Source organism: Odocoileus virginianus, chromosome 17 (assembly GCF_023699985.2).
Source record: "Odocoileus virginianus isolate 20LAN1187 ecotype Illinois chromosome 17, Ovbor_1.2, whole genome shotgun sequence".
Lineage (NCBI taxonomy): Eukaryota > Metazoa > Chordata > Mammalia > Artiodactyla > Cervidae > Odocoileus > Odocoileus virginianus.
In genome coordinates, this window is record NC_069690.1 from 37767943 (window position 1) to 37795884 (window position 27942).

At 35.3% G+C, this 27942-nt stretch overlaps 1 protein-coding gene across 3 annotated transcripts; it reads right to left on the reverse strand.

Moving 5' to 3' along the window:
• Positions 1–2: 2 nt before the first annotated feature.
• FBXO47 (F-box protein 47) lies at positions 3–27906 on the reverse strand. 3 transcript variants are annotated; one of them, XM_020879573.2, is made up of 12 exons: positions 27712–27906; positions 24821–25027; positions 24123–24290; positions 19338–19414; positions 17981–18058; positions 14907–15015; positions 10623–10799; positions 9145–9291; positions 8320–8462; positions 5732–5891; positions 3865–3941; positions 3–2815 (listed from the first exon to the last, which is right to left on the reverse strand). In XM_020879573.2, the coding sequence occupies exons 2-12, from the start codon at positions 24999–25001 to the stop codon at positions 2795–2797; spliced, it is 1338 nt and encodes a 445-aa protein (XP_020735232.1). In that variant the 5' UTR covers positions 25002–25027; positions 27712–27906; the 3' UTR covers positions 3–2794. The 3 variants fall into 3 exon arrangements, with proteins under 3 accessions (XP_020735232.1, XP_020735231.1, XP_020735233.1); XM_020879572.2 differs by having other exon boundaries at positions 3–3941; XM_020879574.2 differs by lacking the exon at positions 9145–9291 and having other exon boundaries at positions 3–3941.
• Positions 27907–27942: the final 36 nt, after the last annotated feature.

Here is a 27942-nt window from a genome sequence, read left to right on the forward strand (position 1 = left end):
AATGTTTCTAATTGTATTTTATTAACATTAATAAATAGCAAATTAAATTTAGCAAATATGTATCAAAGACAGTTCACCATAAATACAACACTTTAACAATGAATATTTTTCAGTTTTGTGCACCTTTAAGAAAGCAGTGATCTTAGAAAATCTACAATTATTAATCTTTTTAAATTTAAAAAATTTTCAAGGGATAAACTGTTGTTTTTTTTTAAAGTTTAGTTACTTGAGGAATTTTCTGGAATTGTATTTACTTTCTTGATGAAAAAAATGTGTTCTTAGTCCTTTGGCACTTTTTTTTTAACCTAGAAAAGACTGCCCAATACAGCTGTCTTTCGGGTCATCTTTCCTATGTTAGTGATGTCTCAATAAGCCAAGAAGCATATGTCCATCACCTGATTTCTTACAGGTTTCAGAGCTACATGCTAGTAGAATTGGTAAAGGAGTCATATTGCTAGTATGGTATCCAATAACGAAAGAAGTTTTTGTGGGAGCATTGTGTTTTTATCCTTTACAATACTGACATGCAAATCTGTAATCATATAATTGAGTATTATTCACTTAAGCTATTAACTCTTGAGTAATCATCACACAAAGGGGCTCATGTTTGCTTTTTATTGACATAATGTGGTTTTTCCAGTTACACCTTTTACTGGGCACCTCATGCTTGCTCTAATCTCCAAAGCTGAATAATTATCCTGACAATAAAATATTTTGTTATTAATAGAAGAACTGGAAGCACCAACTAAGCCATGAAGGGATGGATAAAGTGTGAAATCGGGTGCCAGTTGTTCATGTTATGGAGAGCTACCCGATAAAACTGCTTGAGCTTCCTGAATGGTTCCCAAGTGCAGTATGTACTACATTGTGAAGATGATAAAGTTGACAGGTCAGCACAGCATGAGAAGGAATTATCTAAAAAAGTATTAACGATAGAAGTTCTATAGTTTCATAAGGCACAGAGTATTATTTCTAAGAAAATGAGTGTCATTAGATTGTTATTAGTGCTATTATGGTGTGATGTGTGTGCTTAGAAACAACAGTAAAGATAAATAATGATGTGTTGTTGAGTTTGTCTTCTAGTGGAAATAAAAACCATCCTATAAATCAAGCTCAAAAGAGACTGGGGAAATCATTATCAAAAGAGGAAAAAAGCTAGAAACCCAGGTTAATCTCCTAGTTTAGAAAGAGGTACAGGATAAATTATCTGACCTGTTGACAATTTACATCATTATTTTATCATGACTATTCTAGAGTGGGTTAGAAGTGGACAGTCGCCCACTGTTTTTAGACTATTCATTTGCAAATGCTCCCTTTTTGTGGTGATATGACTGCCTCTACCATCACTTAAACATCAATACTATCAATAATAAAATATACTTTTGAAAGTTAATTTCCTACTTTAAAATTTGATATCACATTTCATTCCTGATGACAAATATATTCAGCAAAAAAAAAAGCCAAGTTGAGGAAACTGCAGTTTTGGTCTCAGAGATTATCTTTATCTATTAATAATCAAATGAAGAATCTATCAGTTTACTTTTTATTGGTAACAAGATGATATCATTTATTTACTATACCCAAAGAATGAATCAGATTTTCTTATGTTCCAAATTTCTGAGGAAGATAATAATCTCACAATTATTAAGAATAACAAAATAATGTGAGCTAAAAAAAATTTGCTGCAGCAATCATGTCAGATGAAGTGTAAAACGCAATTCACAATCTAGATTAAAAAAATGTTTTAAATTAAACCATTATTCTTTTGTAAACATGTTGAAAATAACTGGTGTGGAGACTTAGATAATTCAAGAAATCAAAGCAATTTCACAATGTTAAATTTCTTTCTCTAAGGCAATGAACTTAACATCCATCTAGGAAAATATTTAAAATATTCACTATTTATATGAAAAATTTTAAAATATATTTTTAATATGAAAATTTCTACTTAAAATTTTTTTTCTTTTTCCCCCCTATATAATCTAATATTCTCAATTTGGAATCACCAGTGTTTTGATTAAGAAATGGATTAGGCTTTCCAAAGCACATATGGAAAAAAGAGTGAGAGAACGGGAAAAAAAGCTAATTAAAGTGTTATTTTTGTATTCTGGTATCTGACAACTTTTAATCCTTATAATTTAGTTGTGGGTAAATCCTTAAATTGAAGAGAAGAAAATGAAATCAGGATAAAAAAATAACTTTGTGCATAAATATACAAATACTAGACTCTGAAGAAAAAAATTCCTGCTACTGATGGAATTAGCTGGACAATCCATCAAAGAAAGGCAGTTAATTTCTGACCCCTCAAAATAAAGGTAAGTCTTTTTGCTATTAAAGTGTAGTAAAATCTTGTTACAATTCATATTTTCTCCACAATTTTCACTCATTCTCAACCCTATTAAATCTCTTAACCCTCTTGTCAAACTGGAGAATTTCTCACAGTTTCTATCCCAATTCTGTGGGTGATTTCCATATCTTCTAGTTTTTCTTTCCTTCATCAGCTCCAGAGATGATTTAAAACGTCAAGGGCTCAGGAAAAGAAAGTCAGTCTCTGAGAAGTCCAGTGGGAAAGGGTGTATCTTCAGCAGAAGTAAAGTGATCAAACCCAAGAAGAAAATGGGAGATCCAGGAGGGCTCCAGCATTATTTCAGCTCAATGGGCACTATTTTTTCTATTTTAATAGTAAGACTGATGGTTGCAGATACTAGTCAAACTGAAATAGTCCTGGAGCTTCTTGGAATCCATTTACTTGAGTGAAGATAAACCTCATTCTCTCATGGATTGCTGGAACCATTCATGCTTCCAGTTTCAAGTCCTATTATTTAAAATAAGGAGAAAAGCTTTAGGAGCAGAATAGCTACTTTCTCTCATTTTATATTTTTCCTTACTTGCAACATTTTACTCAAATCCCCAGGAAAGAATAAAAGATGATTTGATTGTGTTAAGATAATATATACCTTCCTCTATTTATAGACTTTTTTAGATTATTTGTCTTAAAGAAGGACATATATGTGTGTTTGTGCATGTGTGTGTGTGTATATGGCATATATATATATATATATATATATATATATACACACGTATATATACACATATATGTATGGATCTGTATATACACAAAAACATACTTCCTTTGGTTTTTGATCCATAAAAACATGAACCAATGGAGAAGGAAATGGCAACCCACTCCAGTATTCTTGCCTGGAAAAGTCCATGGACAGAGGAGTCTGGTGGGCTGCAGTCCATGGGATTACATGACTGAGCATGTGTGCATAAGGGTGGAGGGAGATGGGTTGGTAGCAATAAAGTGGTAGAACTAAAAAAAAAAAATGAACCAAACACAATGTTCTCTGTAATCATATGCAAAAAAGGTGGTAAAAAAAATATGATTTATATCTGCACAACCCAAAACATCATACTGCAAATCTTCACAAAACATTCTATGCTATGTCTATACAATCTAAGCAAAGTGAACACAGACACACTATTTGGGTCTGCTCTAATTATGTAACAGAATTTTCTCTTGCTTTGAGCACCCACACATATGGGTTAGCCGGCCCTGGATTTTTTAACACTAATGTTCCATTTAGTTTGAGAGGCACAGCTTGTTTTCTACAGAAATCTCAATACATTCTTGGGTTTGCCTGTAATTTTTATATTAGTAATGATTTAAACAGTTGCTTCTAGAGTTTTATGCAGCTTTTAAATTCTTAGGTTACTTAGGTGATAAAAAGTCCCATGGATGCTATTCTTTGAGTGTGGAAAAGTAACACTCTTCTAATCATTAGTTCAGTGAGGTGTTTTCTACATGCAAAGATTTCTGAGTATTTAGGAAGAGAGAACATTCATGGTCAAATACAGGACCTCTTTATGGAAGCTAGCCTGAGCCTGCACAAGATGAAACAAATTCATAAAGCTTCTGTCGTCGTCATCAGCATCTCCTATGCCATACACAGGAACAGACATATAGAAAAGAAAATGACAGTTAAGTTTCCAAATATATGATTTATTCAAAACATACACATTATCCCTAACACTGTGTAACAGAAGACTAGTTAGTGATTTTCATTAAGTTAGATGTTAACAACTGAAACCATGGAATTATATTAAGAGCACTGAATTAGAAATCAGAAAAAAAATATGCTGGTCCATACTTGACTGCTTCTAACTTCATGACCTTGGGCAAGTCAGGTAATTTCTCTAAGCCTGAGTTTTCTCCTTGGTAAATTAGGGTTAATTATCATATTTGCCACCTAATAAAACTGTGAAATAATATAATGTGCAAACTATACAAATAAAGGATATTATTATGATGGTTATAATAGTTGGTCAAGTAAACAGGTTAAGATTTTTTGCTGTGCAGAATTATATTGGTTCCTTTCAGAGCAGACTCTTCAATTTTATGTCTTCCATTAAAACCAATACCAGATTTTCAACAAGAATCAGCCATAGGAACACCCACATCCCCTCCCTCCCAACTCCCGTTTCATCCCACCCTTCTAGATATTCACCGAGCCCCTCTTTGAGTTCTCTGAGTCATACAGCAATTTCCCATTGGCTATCTATTTTACATATGGTATTGTAAGTTTCTGTATATCTCACCCTCTCCCTCCTCTCCTCCCCAACCACGTCCTTAGGCCTGTTCTCTATGTCTGTTCCTCCATTGCTGCCCTGAAAATTAATTCATCAGTACCATCATTCTAGATTCCATATATATGCATCAGTACACAATATTTATATTTCTCTTTCTGATTTACTTCACTGTGTGTAATAGGCTCTAGGTTTGTCCACCTCATTAGAACTGACTCAAATGTGTTCCTTTTTATGGCTGAATAGTATTCCATTGTATATATGTACCACAACTTCTTTATCCATTCGTCTGTCAGTGGACATCTAGGTTGCTTCCATGTTGTAGCTATTATAAATAGTGCTGCAATGAAAATCGGGGGTACACGTGTCTTTTTCAGTTTTGGTTTCCTCAGGGTACATGCTTACGAGTAGGATTGCTGGGTCATATGGTGGTTTTATTCCTAGCTTTTTAAGGAATCTCCATACCATCTTCCATAGTGGCTATATCAGTTTATGTTCCCACCAGTAATGCAAGAGGGTTCCCTTTTCTCCAGCATTTATTGTTTATAGACTTTTTGATCATGGCCATTCTGACTTGTGTGAGGTGGTATCTCGTGGTTTTGATTTGCATTTCTCTGATAGTGAATGATGTTGAGCATCTTTTCATGTGTTTGTTATCTGTATGTCTTCTTTGGGAAAATGTCGGTGTAGGTCTTTTTCCCACTTTTTGATTGGGCTGTTTGTTTTTCTGGTTTTGAGTTGTATGAGCTGCTTGTATATTTTGGAAATTAATTATTTGTCAGGTGTATCACTTGCTATTGTTTTCTCCCATTCTAAGGGTTGTCTTTTAACCTTGTTTGTAGTGAATAAGATCTTATAATTTGAGGTGCTAATTAGAAAAGTTCATTTATTGTAAAATAAATAAATAAATAAATAAAACCAATACCAGATTTTAAAAGTGACAATACTACTAAAAAAAATAAAAAGAAAAAAATAAAAGTGACAATACTAGAAACTAAATATATCTCATGAAAAAACTAACAATGACTGATTTTTCTATTCTTTGCTTAGGAATAAAAGTCTACACAGAATTATATTTGTCTTAAGGGAAGACTAGCATGCATTTTACTCACACTTGTGTACCATTTATGTGTATACTCACCAGACATAACTGACTGTAGCATTTCCATTATAGCACATGCAAATGCATTTGCCACACTCTGCAGGAAGTTATTTCTTTCCACTGGAGTGCTAAAGACTTTACAGACTCTTTGCATCATTTTAACTGCCCAATCCATGCAATATAGTTCTTTCTCACACACCTGGTTTAGACATACAAAGCATTGTGGTAAATTTTCATGTGAAGAAAGTTATAGAATTTGAAAATTGTATTAACAATTACTGTTTATAAGTTTAACATAATTTAATAACATAATATGTTGAGTCTATAAATGGCAAATGCTCTTATATCTAATACTCCTTTGCTTTCAAATGGTACAAATTTTGTGGGGAAAAAAGCATGAAGTAAATAAAAGCCTGGTTCAAGATTATTATAGGATACTATTAATGTAAAAAAATAATATTGCAAACAATTACTGGGAATTCCCTGGTGGTCCAGTGGGTAAGACTCTGTGCTTCCACTATAGGGGGTATGAGTTCTATTCCTGGCTGGGAACTAAGATCCCACATGCCACACGGCCAAACAAACACCAATTATTAAACATATGAAAAAAAAGGCTCCTGCTCATTTATTCATTCGTTCAGTAATTATTTATTGAGCATATGCTAACAGCTGGGGCTACTATGGCAAGCCATAAACACAAGGCCTCTATATTTAAGGGATCCAATGAGGGTGACAGACAAACAGGCAATTTCAATAGGCAAGAGAACTCTATGATAATATTAACTTTCTATCTTGAGAGCTATAAGGAATATTTCTCTCTTATTTAAAAAATAAATAAAATGAGGATTACATGTTTTTAGCTAAAACTGACTGAAAGGAAAAAGGTTGATTTACCAACATTCTAAATGGCAAATTGTCCATGTAGCCAAATAACATACAGCATGAAAATAAACTATACAGTAATATAACCAAATAATGTTAATCTGACAGGAAAGATTTATTGACCACTTACTATGTATAAATCACTGTACAAGACATTGTGAAAGAAGTAAGTGACATAGTTCTGGATTTCAAAGAGTTTCCCTATTTAGGGAGACAATTACCCCACAAAGATAGTGGCTTAAGAACACCAGTGGTAAATGAAGATAGTTCAGTTCAGTCGCTCAGTCGTGTCCGACTCTTTGCGACCCCATGAATTGCAGCACGCCAGGCCTCCCTGTCCATCACCAACTCCCGGAGTTTACTCAAACTCACGTCCATTGAGTCGGTGATGCCATCCAGCCATCTCATCCTCTGTCGCCCCCTCTCCTCCTGCCCCCAACCCCTCCCAGCATCAGGGTCTTTTCCAATGAGTCAACTATTCACATGAGGTGGCCAAAGTATAGAAGACAAATCTGAGGTGATTTAGAGAAAATTAATGATCAGAGTTGAGATGTTAACCAGAGAAGGCTTCTCCACCCCTAATGGCTTCCCCTCCAGTCCTTTTGCTAGAGTGAGGCCAAAGTCACCTTCCAAAAAGTATCTCCCTGTTTCCTAAAATTTGTCAGCAATGTGGCTACTGTGGTTCAAGCTCCACAGACTGGTCTACAAGGTCCCTCCTTACCTGGCCTCTCCCTTCTTATCTAAACTCACCACCTCCTCCTCTTCTGCACATTTTTCCCTTCAGAAATAATACTGAACTGCTTATAGTTCCCTGAGATAGCCATGCAATTCCAATTCTCTCTTTTTTTTAGGACATCTGCTTATTAAAATAAATATTTACATTCAGAATACAGTTAATTTGGTAGCTTTCCTCACATTTTCACATCTTTTAAAAAATACTTATTTACTTATTTAGTTGTGCCAGAGCTTTGTTGCGGCATGTGGGATCTTTAGTTGCGGCATGCAAACTCTTAGTTGTGGCATGTGGGATCTAGTTCCCTGACCAGGGACTGAATCCAGGCCGCGGCAGTGACAGTGCTAAGTGCTAACTACTGGACTGCCAGGAAATTCCCACACTGAATTTATTTATGCATACTTTGATATCTCTTAAAAGACAGTAAGCAGCTTTGGTCAGGGATTTGTTCTACTAATTTCCATAGTCCTAAAATCTTACACAGTATATAGCCCATAGTAAACACTCAATTTGTGTTAAATGAATGGACATTAAATATATTTTTAAATGTTTTATTTTAAAAAACATTTTAACTATATAAAAGTAAAGAGAATAGTATTATAAACCCTTAGTATCCATTCTCCAGCTTCAGCAATTACAAATCTTATTTCACTTCTACCACCACTCACTTCCACATTCTCTCCCTAATGCCCATGAAATACCCTGGAGCAAATTATATAGAGTGCTTTATTTTTTTTTTTAATGGAATCTAAGGGGAAAAAAGAATATAACTGGGCAGAGCTGTATAATGACAATTCAGATACGATGTGGGGAGAGGTTAATATAAGGAATGTCTCCAAAATATGATAGTTTGTTATATAAATTAAAAAATTTTTAAGTATATATAAAAATATACTTAAATACTTATTCTTTCAAAATGTTTTGTACATATTTCAGTTCCTTCATGGCAGCTTCTTGGTAGGTCAGCTATAACGTTAAACAACTTGCTAGAAAAAACTTATTTTTTACTTACCAAAGCCAAAAAGACTATCAGCCTTGCCAGCTCAATGGTGCGTCCATTCACAGCTTTACTAGCCATGAAAGTGAAACAGATGTTGTTCCCACTTAGGATTAGGAGACGTGCACTATTCTCTAGAAGCCACTCACGAGGAACCACTTTTATTAAAGGAAAAACAGTATTTAATGAGATATTACATAATAGCTATAGTAAAGATCATTAAATACATGTAATATTATATCACTTTATTGGAAATACAATTAGTGTCAAAGGAGAATCTTGGAGAAAATGCTTTAGTTTTCCAGTTACAGCCTTTACCGGGCAAAAGAGATTATTGCCAAGTCACAGTGACTCTCACAAATGTACTAGTAATATAGTCAAAGCATTTCTCCCACAAAGGTCAACAAAGTGGTCTAATCCTGGGAAAAGAAAGAAATCTTGAGAATTTCAGAGTCTAAAGGATTATGCATGAATGGGAAACATTGTTTCATATCTCCTGAACCAACTGGAAAGGGCTTTCCTCTTGTTCAGCATTAGGAGGTGTTTCTGAGAACTTGCAAAATGGGAATAACTAAGCTAATAAAATAATGAAACTTTCAAATAATAATAACAATGAATAATATCTATAAAATTGACAAGGAAAACCGAAGGAAAGTAAATTGATTATATGCATTCTCTTCAAAAATAAAAAAGTGACTTCTGATGATAAGCCGTTTGTTTCCTCTAGAGCTGTATGTATAACTTAAAAAAAATTTTTAATTGCTCTATGTCCTTACAATTTTATAACTGTATTCTAATATTATGTTTCTATTACTCTATGTGGTAAATATTTTTTTTTACCTGATAGTTCATCTACAAGACTGATAACATCATCTGCTGTCCATTCTTTGGTGCCTGTGTCATATAGTAATTTAATGGCATCAGCCAAACCTTTCAGACAGGATTCATCTGTAGGTTCTTCTATCATTTTCTGCCAAACCACCTGTCCTGAATGATAATTGAAACAAAAACTAGGCTATGACAGAATAGTTGCTTCTCTGATAAAGATTACATGGATTATTTAAAAAGGAAATGGGATTGCATAATGAAATCCATTACTTATACATGCTACTTTCATAATGAAAGGTCAATTCTGATAACAGTATAAATTTTAATGTCTCTGACTTATGCAATGAAGCACAGCAACAATAGCTAAATGAAGTAAAGAAAAGGTAGTTTCACCAAGCAAAACACTGTTTATGGTTCAAAGATAATGTTATCCCATAACAGAAATTAAAATAAACAATTGATAAAATCTTACTAAAATGAAATAAAACCTAGTGATAACCTTCCAAAAAGACAGCATGCTATATTTCAGAATCTTCCAGACACTCATATCAAAACTGAGTAATCCAGTCAATTTTTTATTGTTTACCTATGACCAATAGTTTTTCTGAATTATACACACAAACAAAATTTGCAAATTGGCTTCCTGCTGCTACACAACACATTTTAGACTGGTTAAGTCCTGACATAATGCTGTGTGAACAAAAGAAATATATTCATCCAAGCAAATGTAGTGTAATGTAGTATACAGTTGTATCCACTTTAGTTATTAAGAATGATGAGAGGTCTTTCCTTGTGGCTGCGGCGTGACAGCAGAGTATGAACTGCGGCAGCTGGAGTCATGTTTAGTTGAAAGAAGTGCAGCCGAAACTGTAACCAAAGGAGGCATTATGCTTCCAGAAAAACCACAAGGAAAAGCATTGCAAGCAATGGTGGTAGCTGTTGGATTCGGCTCTAAAGGAAACGGTGGACAGATTCAACCAGTTAGCACGAAAGTTGGAGATAAAAGTTCTCCCAGCGGAGAAGGAAATGGCAACCTACTCCAGTATTCTTGCCTGGAAAAGTCCATGGACAGAGGAGCCTGGCGGGCTGCAGTCCATTGGGGTTACATGATGGTTAAATGAGCATGTGTGCACAAGGGTGGAGGGAGATGGGTTGGTAGCAATAAACTGGTAGAACTGAAAAAAAAAAGAAGTTCTTCCAGAATATGGAGGCACCAAAGTAGTTCCAGACAACAAGGACTATTTCTTAGAGTGGTGACATTCTTGGGAAATATGTTGACTGAAATTGAAATGGCATCATGTGAAGCTGCCCATTTCACTGAAGTTCTGAAATCTTTCATCATGTAAATAATTTCCATAGTTCTCTTTTATAATAACTAATGATATCCAAAAAAAAAAAAGATGAAACTAAGCAGGTACAAAATGATGTTTCCTAAAGTAAAAGTAATTAACCAGCTTTGTAACATACATCCCTAAGAAATAGATGCTTACCATCTTGAGGAGATATAGGCCCGAAGATGATATACAGTAATCTTGCCTGATTCACCATTGGCCACGGTTTCAATATACATGTCAACCAAAATGCAGAATCACTTTGATGGATCCAGTGATCAAGCAGTACGTTCCTACAGAATAGTCTGATCCTTAACTCCAGTTTTCGGGCACTTCCTATGAAGACAAAAGAATTGTAAAGCATTCTTCTTAGATTGATGTGCACCATTGGATAGATCAAAGACATACATCATTAATATGCTTTGTATTGACAGTGTTACTTCATTTACTCTGTAAAAATTTTAGATTATCAAGGAACTACTTTTTAAAATAACTTTACTGGGATACAATTTACATACCATAAAATGTACCAATTTAAAGGATATACAGTTCAACTTTTTTTCAGTATATTCATAGATATATGCAGCTATCACCAAGTTAGTTTTAGAACATTGTCATTACCTCAAAAAGAAGCCCTGCTCTTTTAACTGTACCTCTCCCATCCCTCTGTCCTTTATCACCCACAGCACTAACCACTACTTTCTGTCTCTATGGATTTCCCTATGCTGAACTTTGATATGAAGTTATATAGTAGATGGTCTTTTGTGACTGGCTTCTTTCCAAAGCATGTTTTCAAGGTTCATCCATGTTATAGCATGTATCAATACTTCATGCTTTCTTATAGCCAAATAACATTCCACTGTATATATATGCCACATTTTATTTATTCACCCATTGATGGTTGTCTCTACCTTTTGGCTATTATGAATAATGTTGCTATTAACATTCATTTACAAGCTTCTGTACGAATATGTTTCTCTGGAGGATATACCTAGGAATAAGACTGCTTGGTCATATGGTAACTCTATATTTAATCATTTGAAGAACTGCCAGGTTGTTTTCCAAAGTGGTTGTATCATTTTGCATTCTGGCCAGCAGTATATGAGGGCTCCAATTGCCCCACATACTCACCAACAATTGCTATCTGATGTTTTGGTTCTAGCCATCCAAGTGGGTATAAAATGGTATCTCATGTATTTCTAAAAACAACTTTATTGGAATATACATATAATTTACATACCATATAACTTTAATGTATATAATTTAATTTAATGTATATAATTCAACAGTTTTGGATATATTACCTTATTTTCTAAAATTGTGGTAAAATACATATTATCTAAAATTTGCTATTTTAACCATTTTTAAAGTATAAAATTCAGTGGCATCAATTAGAATCATAATGTTGTTCAACTGTTATCACTCTTACCCTATCTAAAACTTTTTCTCACCTCAAACAGAAACTTTGTGACCATTAAGCAATCACTCTCCAGCCGCCTCTCCCCCTAGTTCCTGGTAACCTCTAATCTACTTTCTGTTTTTATGAATTTGCCTGTTCTAGGTGCCTCACAGAAGTGGAACCATACAATATTTGTCCTTTTGTGTCTGACTTACTTCACTTAGCATATGTTTTCAAAAGTCATCCATGTTGTGGCCTATATCAAAACTTCACTCCTGTGAATTCCCTGGTGGTCCAATGGCTAGGATTCTGTGCACTGCTGGGGCCCAGGTTCAATCTCTAGTAAAGAAACTAAGAGCCTGCAAGCCACATGGTGGGGCCAGACATTTTACTCCTTTTTATGCTGAATAATATTCCACTGTATATATATGCCACATTTTGTCCATCCATTCATCTATTGATGAATACTTCCAAAACTTCCTGGTTTTGGCCATTGAAAATAATGTTTCAGTGAATTCTGGTGTACAAATATTTGTTCAAGTTCCTGCTCTCAATTTCCTTAGTTAGGTGCCTAGGAGTGTAATTACTGGGTCATATGTAACTCTACATCTAGTTTTTTGAGGAATGACCAAACTGTTTTTCATGGTGGTGACACCATTTTACATTTTATATTCTTATACTACTTATGATCTACTTACTTGTACATAAGCGTAAATGGAAAGTCTACCAACACACCAAAACAAAAGAGCAAAAGTGAAATCACTTAGTCGTGTCCAACTCTTTGGGACCCCGTGGACTGTAGCCTACCAGGCTCCTCCCTCCATGGGATTCTCCAGGCAAGAATACTGGAGTGGGTTGCCATTTTCTTCTCCAGGGGGTCTTCCCAATCCAGGGATCGAACCCAGGTCTACACATTGCGGGCAGATGCTTTAACTTCTGAGACACCAGGGAAGCCCTCACACCAAGGCCATGTGTAAATAAGTTTTTCTTGATGTGTTAAGTCAAGTAGCACAGAAGTTTAGAGGAGAGAGATTATTGCAGGTCTAGGTAGATCAGGAAAGATCAAGTAAACTGGGTCTTAAAGGATGAAAAGGAGATATGGCATTTCAGGAAAAAGAGAGAATGAAAGGCATGAGGTAGAAATGTGTAAGAGGAGTCTGTGACACAGAGCAATATCCTGTGTCAAACTGATGTGGAGAGCAGTAGGCAGGAAGTCTGTAGAGGCAGGCTGGGGTTCATATGTGAAGAGCAGTGTGGCTTGCACTTTATTCTGAAGGTGTCACTTGCTTAGTGTGCTGAGTCCCTCAGTCGTGTCCGACTCTCTGCAACTCCTTGGACTGTAGCCCACCAGGCTCCTCTGTCCATGGGGATTCTCCAGGTAAGAATACTAGAGTGGGTTGCCATGCCCTCCTCCAAGGGATCTTCCTAACCCAGGGATTAAACCCAGGTCTCCCGCATTGCAGGAGGATTCTTTACCAACTGAGCCACCAGGGAAACCCAAGAATACTGGAGTGGATAGTATTCCAACTACTGGAGAAGTAGCTATCCCTTCTCCAGGGGATCTTCCTGACCCAGGAATCAAACTGAAGTCTCCTGCACTGCAAGCAGATTCTTTACCTGCTGAACTACCAGGGAAGATATCAGGGAACTAATAAAACTTTCTGATCAAGAGAAGGACATGATAAATTAATTTTGCTATTGTTTCACTGGGCTTCTGTATCTGCCTTAAAAAATTCTGCCATGATTTGTCTCATAATGAAATATTTCAAGCTGACAGAAAAACAGAGATACTATAACAAACATTGTATACTGATTATCTAGTTTTGTCAAATCTTAGCTATATTTGCTTCAGGATTAAAAAAAAATAAAACATTATTCATACAGTTAAAACTTCTTGTTTATCAGTCCCAATTTCCTTCTTCCCTAGAGATAATCACCATCTTGAATTGGGTTTTGTTCCTGTTGTATTAATCAGTGCTTTCTAGAGAAACAAAAGTACAGGATGTGTATATATACACAGGATTTGTCTTGCTTATGCAGATCACTGAAGCTTGGCAAGCCCATAATCTACAGGGTAGGTTGGCAGGCTCCAACAAGGCAGGGGGACTTCTAATTCGAGACCAAAGACAGTCTGCTGGCAGAATTCTTTCTTGTTTGGGGAGAAGAGTCATTTTCTACTAAAGCCTTCAAGTGATTGGATGAGGCCCGCCCACATTATGGAGGGTAATCTGCTTTACTCGAAGTCTGCAAAGTTAAATGTCAATCTTATCTAAAAAACAAATTCAAACATCTAGAATACTGTTTGATTAAATATCTGGGTACCATGGACTACCAAAGTTGACACACAAAATTACCTATCATACCTCCCAACTATGTTCTTATATTTTTTTACATATATATATAACCATAAAGAATATATAGAATTATTTTACATGTTTTTAATATGTATATAAATGTTATCATATTAAAAGTATTGTTTGGTAGCCTTTTCTCTCAAATTATATTTTGAGATTTATCCATATTAAAAATACACATGGCTCTAGTTAACTCATTTTAACTATTAATGGTTTTTAATTGTATAAATATGCCACAATTCATTTATCCATCCTCTTGACAACAGGCATTAGGTTGTTGGCAGTCTTCCCTGTAATGCTCATTCTTATACATGTCTCCTTGTGCACACTGTGGGAGTTTCTTAGAGTGACATTGCTAAATTATAGATTTCTTTTAATTTTTAAAATATATTTCAGGTATATATAAAGGTTTAAAGAATATTATAATGAACACCTTTGTATCTTCCACCAGTTTAAGGAATAAAATATTATTAATATGGTTGAAGACCCTCTGAGCTGGTCTCTTTGTGTAATTACAGGCCACTTCTGCCTCACTGTCTGATTTAGTGTTTATCATTCCCTTATATCTCTTTGTCCTCTTTCTACACTGCAGTAAACACTGCAGTTTATTTTAAAATACACTTTAGAAATAAACTATTTTTTTCTATTTTAATCTTTGTATAATGTTATCTCTGAATTTTAGTTCTTTACCTGGTTTGCTGCAGACAGCTGTCTGCATCTTGCGGGACAGATTAGTCAGCTCACATAAGAAATTATAAACACGATGGCACTCGAGTTCATCCCAACCTGCTGTTAAAGTCTGAGAATGATAAAATAAAGGAAACATTGCAGATATTCAAACCATCAAATCAAAACATAAGTCACTATTGCCTTATGACCATCAACTGCTGCAGCACAAAATCAGGGTGATGCGCAATTTTTATCCAGTATGGGACTGTTAAAATTCATAGGAAATTTTATATTAAACAAAACCTAGAAATGCTCCAAAATCCAATTTCTTTGTGGTTGCATTGAGAGTCTCTTTTCAGAGAACTAAATGGTATTGAATCCTGACCTCTGACAGTTATGAGGAAAATAACAAAGTAAGGCCCAGACCCTAAAACACAACTTTAGATATCTGACTCACAACCATACTGTGGCTTAGTTTCAGACTACAGTAGAATTTAAATCAATCCCTTACAACTATACAGTGGAGGTGATGAATAGATTCAAGGGATTAGATCTGGTAGACAGAGTTCCTGAAGAACTATGGATGGAGGTTTGTAACAGGAAGTGGTGACCAAAACCATCCCAAAGAAAAAGAAATGCAAGAAGGCAAAGTGATTAGCCGGCTTTACAAATAGCTGGGAAAAGAAGAGAAGCGAAAGGCATGGGGCAAGGGGAAGGATATACCCAAATGAATGCAGAATTCCAGAGAATAGCCAGAAGAGATAAGAAAGTCTTCTTAAGTGAACAGTACAAAGTAATAAAGGACAATAGTAGAACTGGAAAGACTAGAAATCTCTTCAAGAAAATTGGAGATATCAAGGAACATTTCATGTAAGGATGGGAATAAAGGACAGAAATGGTATGGACCTAACAGAAGCAGAAGAGATTAAGAAGAGGTGGCAAGAATACAAAGAACTATACAAAAAAGGTATAAATGACTCAGATAACCAGATGGTGTGGTCACTCACCTAGAGTCAGACATCCTTAAGTGTGAAGTCAAGTGGGCCTTAGGAAGCATTACTACAAAGCTACTGGAGGTGATGGAATTCCAGTTGAGCCATTTCAAATCCTAAAAGATGATGCTGTTAAAGTGCTGCATTCAAAATTCCAGCAACTTTGGAAAACTGAGCAGTGACCACAGGACTGAAAAGGTCAGTTTCCATTCCAGTCCCAAAGAAGGGCAATGCCAAAGAATGTTCAAACTACCTAACAATCATACTCATTTCACATGCTAGCAAGGTTATGCTCAAAATCCTTCAAGCTAGGCTTCAGCAGTATGTGAACCAAGAAATTCCAGGTATACACGCTGGGTTTAGAAAAGGCAGAGAAACCAGAGACCAAGTTGCCAACATTTGCTGGATCATAGAGAAAACAAGGGAATTCCAGGAAAACATCTGCTTCTGCTTCATTGACTGCACTAGAGCCTTTGACTGTGTGGATCACAACAAACTGGAAAATTCTGAAGGAAATGGGAATACCAGTCCACCTTACCTGTCTCCTGAGAAAACCGTATGCAGGTCAAGAAGCAACAGTTAGACCCAGACATTAAACAACGGACTGGTTCAACATTGGGAAAGGCGTATGACTGTATATTGTATATACAGCCTGTATATATATAAAGACTGTATGTTGTTATCTTGCTTATTTAACTTCTATGCAGAGTACATCATGTGAAATACCAGGCTGGATAAATCCCAATCTGGAATCAAGATTGCTGGGAGAAATATCAACATCCTCAGATAAGCTGATGATACCACTCTAATGGCAGAAAGTGAAGAGGAACTAAAGAGCCTTTTGATGAGGGCGAAAGAGGAGAGTGAAAAAGCTGACTTGAAACTCAATATTGTGAAAAAAGAAGATCATGACATCCAGTTCCATTACTTCATGGCAAACAGATGGGGAAAAGTGGAAACAGTGACAGATTTTCTTTTCTTGGGCTCCAAAGTCACTGCGGATGGTGACTGCAACCATGAAATTAAAAGATGCTTGCTCCTTGGAAGTAAAACTATGACAAACCTAGACAGCATATGAAAAAGCAGCGACATCACTTTGCTGACAAAGGTCCACATAGTCAAGGCTATGGTTTTTCTAGGAGTCATGTACAGCTGTGAGAGTTGGACCATAAAGAAGGCTAAGTGTCAGAGAATTGATGCTTTCAATTGTGGTGCTGGCAAAGACTCTTGAGAGTCCCTTGGACTTCAAGGAGATCAAACCAATAGATCCTAAAGGAAATCAACCCTGAATAGTCATCAGAAGGACTGATGCTGAAGCTCCAATACTTTGGCTACTTGATGCAAAGAGCCGATTCATTGGAAAAGATCCTGATGCAAAGAAAGCAAAAGAAGAAGGGGGCGGCAGAGGATGAGGTGGTTATATAGCATCACTGTCTTAAAGGACATGAATTTGAGCAAACTGTGGGAGATAGTGAAGGACAAGGAAGCCTGAGGTGTTGCACTCCATATCCGACTCTGAAACCCCATGGACTGTAGTCTGCCAAGTGCCTCTATCCATGGTATTCTCCACACAAGAATACTGGAGCAGGTTATCATGCCCTTCTCCAGGGGAACTTCCCAACTCAGGGATCGAACCTGGGTCTTTTTTGTCTCCTGCTTCAGCAGGCAGGTTCTTTATGACAAGCACCACTTGGGAAGCCCCATAATAAAATCAGTTGTATCTATCATTTCCCATAGTCACAATTTTTAAAATACAGTTGATTTCTAAAATCACATCTTCAATAACTAGCCCAAGACTTAAAATTCATTACACATCCACACTCTGTATCCCACAATATTTCCAGTCATTACAATTGGCTGGAAACTTCAAGGACATTGGTATAGAGCATATAAATGTTAAGCATTTCTTACTAGTGAGAAATCCAAGAAGAAAACCTGAGGTGGCAAACATATTAACACATTCTCAAACCTTTACAATGTTATTTTGTTTTCTTTTTAGATTATTATCACTTTTATTATTTTATAGAAAGACAGATTACATCCTCTACTTACTAACAGTTCAAAAAGAACTCCTTTTCTTCTTTCAGTAAATAAAAAATGTACCTGTAAAAATAGGCCATAACATAGTAATCCTACACATTGCAAAGGAGATGCACATCCATTGAATTTAAAACAGGAAACCTATAAAGAGAACAACTATTAATTCCTCCTTTTCAGTGGAACTGTACAATAATTTGACATTCACATTAAGTGGAAATATGCAATGACCTTTTTCAATCTTAACTGAAAATAACTAAAACAATATATAACTGATTAGCATCATGTTACATAGGTGGAGGATTATGAAAAAAGTATAAAACAAAGTCTCTGCCTTAAGGAGCTCACAATTTATTTAGGACAATATACACACCTGAAGCTATTTTTACATTTCAGGTTAGAATATGTACAAATGCTACAATGACCAAATAAACATATCAGACATGATGAAATCAGGGAAAGGATCATTCTGAGAATGATTTAAAAAGCTCATGAAGGATGTAAAACAAGTAATGTCTTTAATGTCTTTAAGTGGGATTCAAATATAATGAATAGATAGTACTGGTGAGGGAAACAATAAAGGGAAAATTATACAGAGGTAAAAATAAAAAAGGTTCCTCTGGAAAGAAAGATATGAGCAGCTTAGTCAGGCTCAAGATAGTAGGAATTAAGCTTGCACTGTCAAAGGGAACCTCAATACTACCTATGGACTTTGGACCTTATTGTGATGAAATTGAGTAACCACTGAAAGGTTTTTAAGCAAGAAAATTAAACTGATGAAAGTGATTCAGCATATAGAATGTCTTGGGGAGTGAAGAAATGTGTGGCAGGAAGATCATCTTGGAAGTTGCTGTAATAACATAGAGGCTGAAGTTAATGCAAACACTGACATGAAAAAAGCCAGTGGAAACAGTTTGCATACTATTGAGTGTAAAACTGAATCAGTAATAGTAGATATATATTTGGACTTACATAACAAAACTCAATGTCTAACAGAGATTATGCCCTAACACATTAATACACATTTCCAAGTCATAAATTATCATAAAAGGTTTGTCACTTTATATATTAAAAATTCTTTTAATATTTAAACAGCAAAATGTTAACACATAGAAATTATTTTCATTTTAATAAAATATCTACATCATCACTTTAAAACATCTTCAGAATTCCCACAAGGTAAAAATATTTTTACTACTTTGATAAACCTAATAAACTTGAGTGAAAATACTCCTATACTACATTTTGGTGTTTTATAATCTGAGTACTTGGTAAAGTATTAATTATCATCAATCAATTTTTAGTATTAATTCATGAAATTCCATGAAAATAAATATAGATTTAAAATGAGTATAAGATATTAATAATAAAACATCTTTACTGGAAATCAAGATTGTGAACAAATTTAGAAGTATGATCTTACATCTGCAAGTATCTTGTGAATGTACTTTAGTCTGTCCTTTGTGGGTAGCAGCAATGTACATCTTTTAAATAGTAGACCTGAGAAAGTAAAGAGACACATGAAAAAAATGACAATAATATAATTAATTTAAGAATATCTATAACTCACAGCATAATGTTTCCTGAAAGTGAGATGTACCATAGTGGACTGTGAGCTGATATCAGTGTTTTTAAGGGGAAGTTTGGGAGGAAGCGTTCACTATACTTGTAATACATGGTGTTTACCAAGGATGACTCTGGTATTCACCCAAGAGGCTATGACATGAAATCTTACAAAAAATTGTGAAATTGGTGCTATAGAATAGATTTAAGAAAGCATTTCAATTTAAAAAGATAACAATGGTGGACTACATGGACTGTAGTCTGCCAGACTCCTCTGTCCATGGGATTCTCCAGGTAACAATACTGGAGTGGGTTGCCATTTCCTTCTCCAAGGGATCTTGCTGACCCAGGCATCAAACCCGGGTCTCTTGCATTGCAGGCAGATTCTTTACCCACTGAGCTACAAGGCAAGCCCCCCCAAAGACAATAATAACCAAATACAAAATACAATTGGGAAACTCTACTGTCTTTATTCCATAAAAAACATATTCCAGTATCTCTTTTTTTCCCCTAGTATCTCTTAAAATTAACCTCATGTCCACAAGGGAAAATATTTTAAGAGTTGCTAATGGAAAGAGTGAGAGAAGAGATTTTATATTCCTTTCTCCAAATACTGTACAAAAACTTAGTCATAAGTACTTGAAATTTCAGAGATTAGAAGGCTTTTTTTCCCTCACAGAAAGTATCCAGTTTGGATGAAATATTTATCTCTTTCTTTAAAGATATCCTTTTACGGGGCTTGCATGTTAAGAATGTATAGAATTTTGTGTTTACATATTTTTTTAAAAAGCCTTTAATTTCCCAGTGAGCTATGTAACTTGAACTACAGTGACAGGAAGTGTATGATTTGTTTTCTCTAACTTTAAGTGTTCTGTTCTCCTAAAATGGCAATATATTGTTAACATTCCTATAAGGACAAATATCCTCAAACTAAAAATAAGATATGGTAAGAAAACGCATACCTGAATATCATGACTTTCTTTAGTCTTCATCTTCTCTGCATTTACTTTTTTACATAATATAATAAACTTTATATAATTCTGTAGAATCTATGGGAATTGAACTTATTTTTAGAAGTTGCTATGTTTGGGCAACACATTATCAGGACTGCATTTTAAAGATAAACCCTTCTTATTTTTGTACATAAAAAGACATTTTCAGTGTTTGGTTTTCAGGCTGAGTCCTTTTCCTTTCATGTTCTGGCATCCAGTCCCAAGGCATATCATAGCTGGGGAATTGTAAACTCTAATTGCATGCTGGTTGCTTTTTTAAATGTAGAATGCTTATTTTTAAGGATTGCAATTTCCCATAAAAACCAATGCCAGTTGACTTCTTTATTTTTTAACACAGGTGCTCTGTTATACCCTTTAGAGACCAACTTCTTTAATTTCTTCTCACTAAAATAGATCAGATGTACTGTTCTTTTCACATGGGCCATCTGCTCTGTTTTGTATGAAGCAGCAAATTAAAATGTATAAACCTCAGAATGCAGAATTCTGAAAATGTTATTTTAATGTCGGAAAACAAGAACAGAGGAATGGCTATGTGAGGAAATGGTAAGTACATCAAACATTTATCTAAAGAATCAGTCACAAGCTAGCTGTCTGCACCAAATTTAAATGGAAGGTTGAAATCATTACACAAATAAAATCATGTTTAAAAGCTACCTTTAAAGATCAACACATATCTGTATTTTTAACTGAATGATCCACATAATTGTCTTAATGCTTTTTGTTTGTTTGTTTATGCAATTGAGCCTGATCAGGGAGAAAAAATTCTTTCTAATTAAACTAAAGAATAAGCTTTTCCCAAGTAACACTTCCTCCACAACTGGTGATGTTTGAAAAAAGATATTTACAATAAGTGGCCAAAAGTAATTGATGTATTCTTTTGCAAGCTTTACTAAGCTTAATAGTAAGTACTGAGAGCAATAACACTGTAACAAGATCACATACTTTTCATTTAGTCTTATTAAGTATACTTATCAAGTACAGTTTGATGTATTTCACATCTATGCAGTCTTATTTCATTATTTGAAAACTAGGAATCCTTGGGCTACTAAAAGGTAATATTCACTTAACTTACTCTCAACATCAGATATTCAGTTTCATTGCCATGTTTTGATTAACTACAGGTAGCTTCATAATTAAACTGGTGTCATCAAGTCAAAATTAGAATTTTATGTTAGCACTCAGGAAGAATGAAATCAATGAATGGGATGAAAGATAAAACGATTAAAAATCCAGAGAAGAAACCGTCCACGACTTCCTTTGCTAAAGTTAATTTAATAATAGCATAATGATTTATTAGTAAATGCACAGGATCCTTAAGAAAGGAAACCACTGTTTCTGATAACAGAATAATGATTTTCCACAATAATATATTTAAATTTATTTTATAAACTAATACGGTTGAAAAGGAAAAGAAATACAGAGATAAAACTCATCATATAAAAAAAAAAAAAAAAAAAAAACTCATCACATCCACACAAAGTAAAGCATAAAAATACATCAATTCCCTAAACTGGTAAGCCACCAGATGATAAGCTTCAATGACACTGTATCCACATGAAGTCACAAGGACGGATACTTTAAAATGCATTCTCATCTTTAAAGGTAATGTAAAGGACTGTTGTCTGAAGAGGCCTTACAAATAGCTGAAAAAAGAAGAGCAGTGAAAGGCAAAGGAGAAAAGAAAAGATAAACCCATCTGAATACAGAGTTTTAAAGAATAGCAAGGAGAGATAAGAAAGTCTTCTTAAATGAACAATGTGAAGAAATAGAGGAAAACAATAGAATGGGAAAGACTAGAGATCTTTTCAAGCAAAGAGAGATACCATGGGAACATTCTATGTAAAGAAGGCACAATAAAGGACAGAAATGGTATGGACCCTAAGAGAAGCAAAAGAGATTCAGAAGAGGTGGCAAGCATACACAGAAGAACTGTACAAAAAAGGTCTTAAAGACCCGGATGACCACAATGGTGTGACCACTCACCTAGAGCCAGACACCCTGAAGTGTGAAGTCAAATGGGCCTTACGAAGCATTATTACAAACAAAGCTAGTGGAGGTGATGGAATTCCAGTTGAGCTATTTCAAATCCTAAAAGATAATGCTGTTAAAAGTTCTGCACTCACTATGCCAGCAAATTTGGAAACTCAGCAGTGGCCACTGGACTGGAAAAGGTCAGTGTTTATTCCAGTCCCAAAGAAGGGCAATGCTACCTAACAATCACACTCATTTCACACGCTAGCAGGGTTATGCTCGAAATCCTTCAAGCTAGGCTTCAACAGTATGTGAACAGAGAGCATCTAGATGTACAATCTGGGTTTGAAAAGGCAGAGGCACCAGAGATCAAACTGTCAACATTTGCTGGATGACAGAAAACAAGGGAATTCCAGGAAAGCATCTGCTTCTGCTTCATTGACTGCACTAGAGCCTTTGACTGTGTGGATCACAACAAACTGTGGAAAATTCTGAAAGAGATGGGAATAAGAGACCACCTTACCCAGCTTCTGAGAAGTCTGTATGCAGGAAAAGAAGCAACAGTTAGAACTGGACATGAAACAATGGAATGGTTCAAAATTTGAAAAGGAGTATGTCAAGGCTGTATACTATCACCCTGCTTATTTAACTTATATGCATCATGTGAAAAGCTGGGCTGGATGAACCCCATGCTGGAATCATGACTACTGGGAGAAATATCAATAATCTCAGATATGCAGATGACACCACCCCAATGGCAGAAAGCGAAGAAGAACTGATCAAGTTTCTTGATCAAGATGAAAAAGGAAAGTGAAAAAGCTGACTTAAAACTCAACATTCAAAAAATGAAGATCACGGCATCCAGTCCCATCACTTCATGGCAAATAGATGGGGAAAAAGTGGAAACATTGACAGACTTTCTTTTCTTGTGCTCCAAAATCACTGTGGATGATGGCTGCAGTCATGAAATTAAAAGACACTTGCTCCTTGGAAGAAAAGTTATGACAAACCTAGACAGTGTATTAAAAAGCAGAGATATCACTTTGCTGACAAAGGTCTGTATAGCCAAAACTATGGTTTCTCCAGTAGTCACGCAGGGATGTGAGATTGGACCATAAAGAAGCCTGAGCACCAAAGAAATGATGCTTTGGAATTGTGGTGCTGGAGAAGACTCCCGAGAGTTCCTTGGACAGCAAGGAGATCAAACCAGTCTATCCTAAAGGAAATCAACCCAGAATATTCATTGGAAGGACTGATGTTGAAGCTGCAGCTCCAACCCTTTGGCCACCTGGTGCAAAGAGCCGACTCACTGGAAAAGACCCTGAGGCTGGGAAAGATTTAGGGCAGCAGGAGAAGAGGGTGACAGAGGATGAGATGGTTGGATGGCATCACCAACAAGACTCTGAGCAAACTCCGGGAGATTCTGAAAGACAGGAACCCTGGTGTCCACAGGGTCGCAAAGAGTTGAACACAACTGAGCGACTAAACAGTAAACAAAAGGATTGCTGTTAAGGGAAAGTCCTCACACTGGAAGAGTAAAAGTGTCATGGAAATAGGAAGTATTCCATTTCCCACAGGCCTTATAGAATTGCATAATAAAACCCCCTTAATTAAGTATAGCTCTTTACCTGTTACAATTCTTATTTTATTACATAAATTACCTAGAGATCTGTAGTGATCCAATATAGTGGTGTCTTCTCTGTCAGGCAGCTCAGGGTCATGAAAATCCTGTAGTAAAAGTCTTTTGCTTCCTGATGAGGTTGAGATATAATTAATAATGTGCTGGCTGACTGTTTTGGACACCATGCTTAGCATGCTGATATCCTTCACTATAAAAAGAAATATACATATATACATATATGTGAATGACTTAAATACAGAACATCACTATTAGCAGTCTATGAACTTACAGGTTAGCTCATTAATAATACTACTAAATAATACTATTAATAATACTACTAAAAATAAATAATAAAAGTGGGGAAAAGGGTAAAATCTTAAAATTGTTTGAAATCTAGTTCTCAATGCATTAGAAACATTTGGGGATGTAACAGTCAAATTACCATGTCATTATAATTAGAAGCATGCTTTAAGGAGTCTGAGTATCATATTTTCTCTGAGTACCCCTTACCTAACAATGATGAAATTTAAAAAAATAGACTAAATGTGAATACAGACAGGGAGGCCTGGTGTGCTGCAGTCCATGGGGTCGCAAAGAGTCGGACATGACTGAGAGACTGAACTGAACTGAAATGAACACCATTAATATTCTAGCCGGGTCTAAGATGACAAGCTACTTCTTGGGGAAAATAAAATATTCCATTATCCATGTTGCCTACTTAGAGTCACCAAACCTCACCTGACAAATATTTTAGAATTATTTGGAATATTTCCACTGGCAAGGCTTTAAAATTTCCAAGTGTTGATAAGGGCTGAGAATCTGAGTCAAAGTTGTTAGAAAAATAGCTGGATCGACGATTACTACGTCTATATTTCTGGTTAGGAATCAAAGTGAAACTGGTATTTACTCTAGACGCCATCCTCTTCCTTATCTCATGAATTTATCCTGATTAGAAAAAAAAAGGCACAAGAGACAAAGAAAAAAGGAAATTATATTGATGAAGCGATGTTGTTTCTTTAAATGGAAAGATTCATATTTTGATGGGTAATAGTTATCTCTCTATATTTACAGAACTTTTAATGTGATGTCCCGTATATGGCATTCCAACCAGTAGAGTCTATTTATTCATTCCAGATGGTATGAAATACTTAAAAATCTCTCCCCTCTTAGCCAGATATTTTAGACAGAGTTTTAGTAGAAAATGAGGTATGTATCTAGATGAAATGTATTCTAAGAAAAGAAATGTTATATTTTCAAAAAGCAAAAGAAATAACACAAAAAATTATAATTTCAATCCATTCAATATTTGTCAATTAGTATGTTGTTTTTACTTTAATTCTTAAAAAATTCAAAGTATTAATGTAGAATTAAAACTTTTCTATTTTTTAAAAACTTAATACTGACATGTTCTTTTGTTGGAACCATAATGACAGATTAAAAAATAGACTTTAGTTTGCAGCTTTTAAAAACTGACTAGCTCTAATAGATTAAGATGGTTTCATTATGATTCACTATGTGTGATGAAATCAAAGTTTTGTAAAATAATAAGACTAGAATAAATTAATGAATAATTTTCCCTCAGTATCACTTTTGTTTAATAACAGCTAATAATGAAACTTCAATACTTTGGCCACCTGATGCGAAGAACTGACTCATTAGAAAAGACCGTGATGCTGGGAAAGACTGAAGGTGGGAGGAGAAGGGGACAACAGAAGATGAGATGGTTGGATAGCATCACTGACTTGATGGACATGAGTTTGAGTAAGCTCTGGGAGTTGGTGATGGACAAGGAAGCTTGGCGTGCTGCAGTCCATGGCGTTGCAAAGATTGGACACGACTGAGCGATTGAACTGACTGAACTGACAAGTCTTAGGAAGGGCCTACATAACTTATTTCAAACTGAACATTTCCTAGAAAGAATTTTATTGAAGTTACTAGTAATTCACTTACACTAAACAATAATTCTTTTTAAAAAATGGTATTTTTCACACACAGTGACTTTGTGTCATTCCTTTTCCTATTCAGAAAACACTTTTTTTGTAAATATACATGTATATGTACACATGCATAACTATAACTCCAATCTAGGGCTCCTTATTTCTGAAGAAACAACTAAGACATTTCATTAAAGAGTTACAAATATATCTGACTAAAATGCATTTTCTCCTTTCGGCACAAAATTGCTAAAAAATCACATTGCTACTTATTCATCTAAAAGGTTACAAGTCAATTTACATCAAGTTAAAACCAGCTATACGGGAATTCCCTGGTGGTCCAGTGGCTAAGACTCTGCCCTCCTGATACAGGGGGGCTGGGTTCGATCCCTGGTTAGGGAACTAGATCCCACATGCCACAACTAAGACTCTATGTAGCCAAATAAATAAAAATAAGTGTTAAAAAAAAAAAAAAAAAACCAGCTATACAATTGAAAATGTGGCCAAGAAATTTAGAGCTTAGTTAAAAGCATATTGTGAATTTCCTTTAAAACTATACCCTACATAGTGCTTTGCTAGTAGATATTTTAAAATAATCATTAAAATTACACAAGTAAAAAAAATAAAAATAAAAATAAAATTATACAAGTAATACACAGTCAAAAATTTTTACAAAATACAGCAAAACAAAAAGAAGAAAATTAAATTCATTTGGTTTTTAGCACAAAATCAAGCCCTTTGACTTATATCATTCTAGAGTTTTCCATATGTTTTTTATAAAAACAGAGGAAATCACTGTTCACAGTATTTTGTAATCCTTTTCAGTTGTAATTAAAATTATAATTTCTTTCCATACCAATAGATATATTTCTACAAGTATATATTTTTAAAAGGACTGCATGGGATTTCACCAAATGAAAGAATATAAATTTATTCAATCCATAAGATTGTTTTTAATTTCTCACAGTAGCATTTTTCATTATAGTAACATATACACCTGGCCTAGGTTTTGTTCTGTTCCTCTGAGCACTGTGTAACCTGGGACTTGGGTGGGAGCCTGTGGGCTCTTCAGAAACTCACTGACACCTAAAACCTGGGGGGATTTAGTGTGTCAACCACACACTGTATATATTTTTAAACCTCTGAGAGGAGTAAAACAAAGTGATCTAAATTCTGCTAAAACTAAAGTCTCCTCTTAGAATTCCTTCTTTTTCTCACTCAGACCTGAACGTTCCAGGGGAGATAACAAGACTTTCTGAAAATCCTAAAGGTGTAATCCCAAATTATTTCTGGTTTCCTCTCAGCCCTCTAAAGAATGAGAATCAGGAACCCAAATAATCGTAATACGATGACGTTTCAGTGCCCTGTTCCATCTCACTACTTTTGCCCACGTTTGAAAGGCTTTAAGTACCTCTTGGATGAACTTTTCTCCCTCTTCTCAGAGAAAACCTTCCAATAGCAATTCACTAGGATTTCTATTTTGTTTTAACATAAGATAACACTTTGAAGAGACCCATCCCCCCCTGCTCCGGAATAAGCTCAAAATATCTTCAAAGAAGTAAACTAGGGAGCCCATAAAATAAAAACTGCCCAATTTAAGAGCCAAACCACACTGGGATGCATTTTTTACTGTCTCCAGTCCATGGAAAGATGAAACTATCTCCAGAAATTATTGGGGAAAAAAATTTTTTTTACCACAGATTTTGACAGTTTTCCGGCTAAAGGAAAATATAGGACTTAGTCGTTCTGCCCCATCTCCTCAAATTTCTTAATATTTAGAAAAGAAAGTATTTCCTCAAGGTTTTGCCGCCAGGAAGAGCGAAAGTCCGGCTCCCGTCAGCTCCGAAGCTGCGTTCCAGTCTCGCAGGCGCCCCCTTGGCCTTGAGAATATGTTAGAATCCTCCCAGGAGCCCCAGCGGGAAGAAG

Excerpts from the sequence above, each read along its gene's own strand:
- FBXO47 (XM_020879572.2), bottom strand. The coding sequence starts at position 25,001 with ATGGCGTCTAGAGTAAATACCAGTTTCACTTTGATTCCTAACCAGAAA. Across the intron at positions 19,415-24,122 it reads GGATCACTACAGATCTCTAG|GTCTACTATTTAAAAGATGT; the intron begins GTAATTTATGTA and ends TTACTTTCTCAG. Across the intron at positions 10,800-14,906 it reads AGCTGTCTGCAGCAAACCAG|GAAGTGCCCGAAAACTGGAG; the intron begins GTAAAGAACTAA and ends TTGTCTTCATAG.